At 45.3% G+C, this 8075-nt stretch overlaps 1 protein-coding gene across 1 annotated transcript in view; it reads right to left on the reverse strand.

Moving 5' to 3' along the window:
- LOC106812133 (dysferlin-like) overlaps positions 1–8075 on the reverse strand; it is a gene marked incomplete at its 5' end in the record, with an annotated part of 51816 nt that overhangs the window by 16000 nt on the left and 27741 nt on the right. Inside the window, 8 exon segments of the mRNA XM_014815921.1 lie at positions 573–661; positions 1157–1288; positions 2628–2736; positions 3285–3405; positions 4123–4202; positions 4540–4629; positions 5000–5137; positions 5642–5794. Of these exon segments, the coding sequence (XP_014671407.1) occupies positions 573–661; positions 1157–1288; positions 2628–2736; positions 3285–3405; positions 4123–4202; positions 4540–4629; positions 5000–5137; positions 5642–5794 (912 nt within the window).

The following is an 8075-nucleotide window of genomic DNA, read 5'->3' on the forward strand; positions in this document are numbered from 1 at the left end:
TATGCATAGGTGTGTGCGTGAGTGCGTGCGTACATGAACGTATAGGTATATATATATACATATATATTGCATAAATATATTCATTGTAATACCAATAATAAAAACTGGCCAAAACGCAATGATTATCCTCCCTCCTCGATCTCTCTCCCTCTCCGCCCCCCTCTCCCTCTCTCCCCCCCTCTCTCTCTCTCTCTCTCTCTCTCTCTCTCTCTCTCTCTCTCTCTCCTCCCTCCTACCCCTGCCGCTCTCCCCCTCTCTACCTCCGCCTTAGGTGCTTTAAGGTTCTTCACAAACAATTGGGCTGACCCCACCTCTCTCCCCCTCTTCTCACTCTCTCTGCCCCACCTATCTCCCCCTCGCTCTCTCTCTCGCGTCTCTCTCTCTCTCCCCTCTCTGCCTCTCCCCCCCCCTCTCTCTCTCTCTTTTCTTTCTTCCCCCTCTCTATCCTCTTACCCCTCCCGCTCTCCCCCTCTCTTCACCCTCTGCTGTGCCTTTAAGGTTGTTCACAAACACAGCGGCTGACACCCGCCTGGCTGGCCGTCATCTTGCGGTGCCAGCGGGCGTCTGCGCACGAGATCAGTCGGCCGATTCTTCAGTAAACTTCGTGTTGAAGAAGCATGGCGAACTCCCAGCCCTCGCGTCCGGCAGTGTGCTTCCTCGTCCGTGCGATGTTTATTTATTCATTTATTATTGTTTATGATGATTGATTTAGTCTATCAATCGTTCACTCACTCGACTCACTCACACACTCACACACTCACACACTCACACACTTCACACTCAACTCACACACTCACAACTCACACACTCACACCTCACACTAACCTCCACACCTCACGACACTCACACACTCCACACAGCTCACACAAAAAAACTTTTCCAAAAAACCCCACACTCACAGCACTCACACACTCACAGCACTCACACACTCATCACACTTCACACTCACACACTCACACACTCCCAACCAATCCCAACACTCCCACACTCCCACACTTCACACACTCACACACTCACACACTCACACACTCACACACTCCCACACTCCCACACTCCCACACTCCCACACTCACACTCACACTCACACTCACTCTCGCTCGCTGACTCACTCACTAATCACGTTAAGAACAGACCAACCACGTACGACCGCTGCTCACCTCGTGGCGAGAGATGAGGCTAGGGTCGACAAGCAGACGCTGTCTCACCCAGCGGCGACGCCTGCAGACATGGTAGCGCTTCTCCACTGCGCTCCATCCAGCCATCGACGGCTCGATCGTGTATTCCCAGCCTGTGCAGCGACCAGCGATGAGCAGTTAAGACAGACATCACGCCAGCACACAGGGTTAACATATATGAGCACAGACATCACACCAGCATACAGCGTTAACATATATGAGCACAGATCATCACACCAGCATTACAGGGTTAACATACTGATGAGCCACAGCAGCATGCCAGCATACAGGGTTAACATATATTGAGCCAGACATTCACACCAGATTACAGGCGTTAACATATATGAGCACAGACATCATGCCAGCACACAGGGTTAACATATATTGGCAGACGAGACATCACACAGTGATAACGACGGGTTAACATATATGAGCACAGACATCACGCCAGCATACAGGGTTAACATAATGAGCACAGACATCACGCCAGCATACAGGGTTAACATCATATAGCAGCAGACATCATGCCAGCATACAGGTTAGACATATCATGAGCACAGACCATCACGCCAGCATACAAGGGTTAACATATATCGAGCACGAGACATCACGCCAGCTACCAGGGTTAACATATACTGAGCACAGACATCCCGCCAGCATAGGGCTTACATATATGACGCACAGACATCACGCCAGTCATTACAGCGGTTAACAATATATGAGCACAGACATCACGCATGATACAGGTGTTAAATATATGAGCACAGACATCACGCCAGCATACAGGGTTAACATATATGAGCACAGACATCACGCCAGCATACAGGGTTAACATATATGAGCACAGACATCACGCCAGCATACAGGGTTAACATATATGAGCACAGACATCACGCCAGCATACAGGGTTAACATTATTGAGCCACAGCATCACGCCAGCATACAGGAGCTTAACATATTTGAGCCCACAGACATGCACGCAGATTACAGCGCGTTAACATATATTGAGCACAGACATTTCCCCCCCCCCCCCCCATGCAGCACACAGGGTTAACATATATGAGCACAGACATCACGCCAGCATACACAGTCATAATATGAACACATATACCACACTAGCACACAGTCAAAATATGAACACAGCTAGAATGCAGGGAATAGTTTAATGTTTACACATGTATTACCCGCTATCTGCCACACCCCTTTCCTACACGACCATTACCATCCCTTGCTTCTGTACCTTCCTACCTATCTTCTATTTATGTTCCTTCTTCTTTCCTTCTCCTCCTCTTCTCATTCTTCCTCTCTCTGACTCTTGTGGTGACCTTACTGCCTCTCCTCTTCTTATTCTGATTCTTATTGCTCCCTACTCCTAAGCATATCTTCTTCTTCATTTTCTTCTACTACTCCTTCCCCCTCCTCCTCCGCTTCCTCCTTCCTTTACTGGTTTACCTTCTTCATCAACAGCCCTATTCACGTCAGTCTCCCACACGTCCTCCCAATCCCATCCTTTCTGGCGCAGAACGAATTCATCCTTCGTCAGTAGCGCAGAATCTCCTCTCTGCCAAACAGTCCCCGAAGAGAGAAAGAAAACCTGGATTAGCTAAACGTTTGTCAGATCATTCACCAGTTCTTGACTAGTATGGTAACAATTTAACACGTAGACACTAGACATATGTAGCACACACACACTCTCCCATAGCAGGCTCCTCTCTCTATCCATCAGCACCACAGTAGAAATGCGAATCAGCTTAGTGATGGACTCAGCTGTTCATATCACACCCACACTGCTGTTGCTACACACACACCCATGCACACGCACACACACCCATGCACACACGCACGCACGCACGCACACACACACACACACACACAAGCACACGCACATATATAGGTGTAAAGGTTAAATTATATTATATAGAATTGTATTATGTATTCTATAGAATTCCATTGGAATATAATTATGTATTGTATGCTACATACACATTCGTCGGGATTGTCATAGATTTAACAGATCCAACACGAATAAAGTTAATGTAAGAGACAGCCGGTAGTCATGAACCAGCACGGGGGATGTGCACATTGGTACACACATCTATATATACTCACGACGTCAGACCACGGTATGCCAACAGCTGGCGCTGACCAGCCGATTCCTGGCAGTCTCATCTGACACTCGAACGCATCCTCCATAAACTTGGTGTGACCGGCATCACGATCAAACTGCATGCTATATAGCGAGCACACACATATCGCTCATTAGTCTACGCATAAGTATACTCAAAATTCCGCAGACAACTGACCCATCCTCCCGAGCGAGATAACCGTACCGCCTTCGATATTCTGGATAGGTCGTTCAAACTACACGAGGTTACATGTTTTCATGCGGGTTCACCTAAATTATTAACTTCGAAAGCTAATTAATGCATGATGTTTTAGAACATCCTATATCAGCAAAGATTGATTACTAAAGCTGTCTATATAGGGCCTGGCCAGGATACATCGATTCTACTTCATATGTGTTCTCGAAAACTCTCGAGAACTACATCACAACAGACTATGATAAGGTTCTCATTAAATTACATGAATTCGTACATATAATACATTTAAGCCACATTTTTGTGGTATAATGTACAAGGTATGGTTTGAGCTAGTGGCTATAAAATAGTAGTTTAATCGGATTTGCACCATGAATAAATAAGAAGATATTTTTTTATTTATGCTAATTTTACGTGTATTATCGGAAGCAAATAATGAGCTATTATTTACTCCTGATATGCATGCATGCAGGGTAATAAGGGGATCACTAGACCCATATTGACTGAAGTCTGCTGACTCGATCACATATTCACTTCACAAGTAATGATGTGGCAGTTAGTTTTAAATATCGTGAACATATCTATAGCCATATTATACGCTGTACATGTTCATTGTTGGTTTATAATACCTGATCTCAGGACTTATGTACCAATCTCCTACGAATCTCCATCCTTGAGGCTCAACAAAGCTGTCTTTTGGCAATTTGAGCTATGCGAAAGAAATCATGCATTAGGCAAATTAAGATATCATTATATATATCCACATACAAAAAATAAGACTACATCATACCACTCATACTCCTACACAAAATATACTCTATCAAATATCATACATTATCTTGTTAATTGGCTAGTCGTATTGTTTTTAGAGTAATTGGAGATCATAGCTTAATTACTATGTTTTACGTACTAATCAGACCACTGGAATGTTTGGCAGCACCAATTCATCAAGGGTACAGGTATGACATACCAATTTTACTGATAACCTTCTTAGCTTATATGCACATGATAAGGAAATGAAATTGTGAACTGGTTAATGTTGTTACCTTGCCACTAGCATCAGACCATTTTGATCGACCCATGGTTGGTGCTTTGTTAGTCCATTTAATCCCTGGTATATACATCTGGTTTTCATACTGCAAGATCAGAGAATATTCATATGGTAACAGTACCACAAATCTTAAAGAGTTGACACATGAATCACACATCACTGTAAAACATATTCACCCATGAAATTATATGTATATTGTGCAATATCTATACAGATTCGTACTCAACACGAAAAATGAAAAAATAGTCATCATCAGTATTCAGTACTGTGAAGATTTTACAAGGCAATAGATCATGAGGCGAAAGTAACTCCATTTCCTTTCCATTAGAAGCAAGCATTAAAGAGTTAGGTAGGAACAAATGCATGTGCACAGGATGGACGGACGGACGGACAGACAGACAGACACACAGACAGACAGACAGACACAGAAAGATCGATATATAAATAGATGTTACCGTTTCAGCAAATACTGCCAACTCTCCATCCAACTGTGACTGGTGCCAGTGCTGGTCATACTTAGACAGGCCAAGCCAAGCCTTCAGCCTTAGATGACAGGGCATCGATCTGTTTCCAGCCAATCCACTCCCAGGATACTGCATGGTATATTAAATGGAGAAACGATACGTTTTAGCACTCTTTACATTAACATATTATAATAATTAATCCAGAGCAGAATCATAACAGAACGACATTTGGTTCCAATCTATTATTTGTCTTACGCGTAGCATTAAACAAGATGAGCGCGTACATTTGTACACATTTTCACAACAGATGTTGGAAGTTCACTTATAATGCCATTAATGGTGCAGTTGTCACAAATTTTTTTCCTGTAGTTTTCACTAGATTTATCAAGGTTTTATCAGGTTGTAGTTTTCACTAGGCAGCTAAACTGCAAAATTATCATGCAGCAATGTGAATTTGTATTTGAAATAAATTGGATTGAATTTAACAAAAGCAAAAGAACGTAAACAAAGAAATACAAACCAAAAAAGGCTAACATTATGACAAGAATCATAGATCAAATGAAACCCCAAAAAGGCCAACATTACAACAAGTATATCGAAACAAAGAAACGAGAGAACGTCGTGGTTACGTGCCTTTAGATTCAGCGTCTGCACTTTGCCACAGTTGTAGCCTGCAGCGGCAGGGTCAGAAGCGTAGAGCACGTCGTAGGCTGGTATCCTATAGTAGGCGATGCGGCGGTTACCACTCAGCATCCACACCACCACGTCCGGTATGCTGTTCTGAGGCTGAAGTAGTGGTAGAATAGTAGCTTTAGTGTTAGCGGTAGTGGTAATACCAGCAGCAGCAATAGCAGTAGTAACAGCAGCAACAGAAGTAACAGAATAGCAGTAGCAGTAGCAGTATAGCAGCAGAAGCAGCAGTAGAAGTAGCAGCAGCAGCAGCAGCAGCAGCAGCAGAAGCAGCAGCAGCAGACGCTGTAGCAGTAGCAGTACGTAGAAAAAACAGGAGTAGCAGCAGCAGCAGTAGAAGCAGCAGCAGCAGCAGCAGCAGCAGCAGCAGCAGCAGTAGCAGTAGCAGTAGCAGTAGCAGTAGCAGTAGCAGTAGCAGTAACTCTCTCTCTCCTCCCTCTACCCCTCCCGCTCTCCCCCTCTCTCACCTCCGCCTTAAGGTGCTTTAAGGTTGTTCACAAACATGGGGCTGACCCCACCTCTCTCCCCCTCTCTCACTCTCTCTGCCCCCACCTATCTCCCCCTCTCTCTCTCTCGCTCTCTCTCTCTCTCCCCTCTCTGCCTTCTCTCCCCCCCCTCTCTCTCTCTCTTTCTTTCTCCCCCCTCTCCTCCCTCTACCCCTCCCGCTCTCCCCCTCTCTCACCTCTGCCTGTGCTTTAAGGTTGTTCACAAACACAGGGCTGACACCCGCCTGGCTGGCCGTCATCTTGCGGTGCCAGCGGCGTCTGCGCACGAGATCAGTCGGCCGATTCTTCATGTGGAACTTGGTGTTGAAGAAGATGGCGAACTCCCAGCCCTCGCCGTCCGGCAGGTGCTTCTCGTCCTGTGCCGATGTTTATTTATTCATTTATTATTGTTTATTGATTGATTGATTTAGTCTATCAATCGTCCACTCACTCACTCACTCACACACTCACACACTCACACACTCACACTCACTCACACACTCACACTCACACACTCACACACTCACACTCACACACTCACACACTCACACACTCACACACTCACACACTCACACACTCACACACTCACACACTCACACACTCACACACTCACACACTCACACACACTCACACAGAAGAAAGATATGGCTTAGGAGTCGAGGGAGATAGAATGAATAAGAAGAGGAAGGAGTAAGAGTAAGCGATAAAAAAGAAGTTAAAAAGAGAGAGGAGAATGAGAGAGGAGGAGAAGGAAAGAAAGAAGGAAGATAAAATAGAGATTAGGAGGAAAGGTACAGAAGCAGGGATGGTAATGTCGTGTAGGAAGGGGTGTGTTGCGATACGGGTAATACATGTGTAACATAAACTATTCCTGCATTCTAGCTGTGTTCATATTTTTGGACTGGTGCTTATGTGGTATATGTGTCAATTATGACTGTGTATGCTGGCGTGATTTCCTGTGCTCATATATGTTAACCGTTGTGCTGGCATGATGTCATTCTCATATATGTCAACCCTGTATGCTGGCGTGATTGTCTGTGCTCAAAATATTTAACCCTAGTATTATGCGTAGGCGTGATTGTGCTCAATATTGTTGAACCCTGGTATCTGGCGTGATTCCTTGTAGTCATACTATGTTAACGCCTGTACTGCTGGCATGATGTTGTGCTGATGAACTGTTATCCCCTGTATGCTGGCGATGATGTCGTGCTCCGATAATATGTTAACCTGTATGCTGGTGATGTCATGTGCTCAATATATTAACCCTGGTATGCTGGCTTGATCCGTCTGTGGCTCATATATGTTAACACCTGGTATTGCTGCGTGATGTCTGTGCTGATGTAATGTTAACGACCCTCGTAATGCGCTGGCGTGATGTCTGCTGCTCATGATATGTTAACCGTGGTATGCTGGTGTGATGTCTGTGCTCATATATGTTTAACCCTGTGTGCTGGCATGATTCTGTGTATATATGTAACTTGCATGCTGTGTGAGATGTACCTGTGCATATATGTTAACCCTTACTGCTGCGTGTGAATGTCTGTGTCATAGTATGTTTAAAGCCCTGCTGTCTGGCCGTGATGTCGGTCTTAACTGCTCATGCTGTGCTGCCAGGCTGGGAAACTAACGATCGAGCCGTCGATTGCTGGATGGAGCGCAGTGGAGATGCGGCTACCATGTCTGCAGGCGTCCCCGTTGTCTGGTGAGACAGCGTCTCTTGTCGACCAGCCTCAATCCTCGCCACGAGGCGAGGCGCGGTCGTACGTTGGTCTGTTCTTAACGTGATTAGTGAGTGAGTCAGCGAGCGAGAGTGAGTGTGAGTGTGAGTGTGAGTGTGGGAGTGTGGGAGTGTGGGAGTGTGGGAGTGTGCGGAGTGTGGGAGTGTGTGAGTA

Source organism: Priapulus caudatus, unplaced genomic scaffold, assembly GCF_000485595.1.
Source record: "Priapulus caudatus unplaced genomic scaffold, Priapulus_caudatus-5.0.1 Scaffold611, whole genome shotgun sequence".
Taxonomy (NCBI): Eukaryota; Metazoa; Priapulida; class Priapulimorpha; order Priapulimorphida; family Priapulidae; genus Priapulus; species Priapulus caudatus.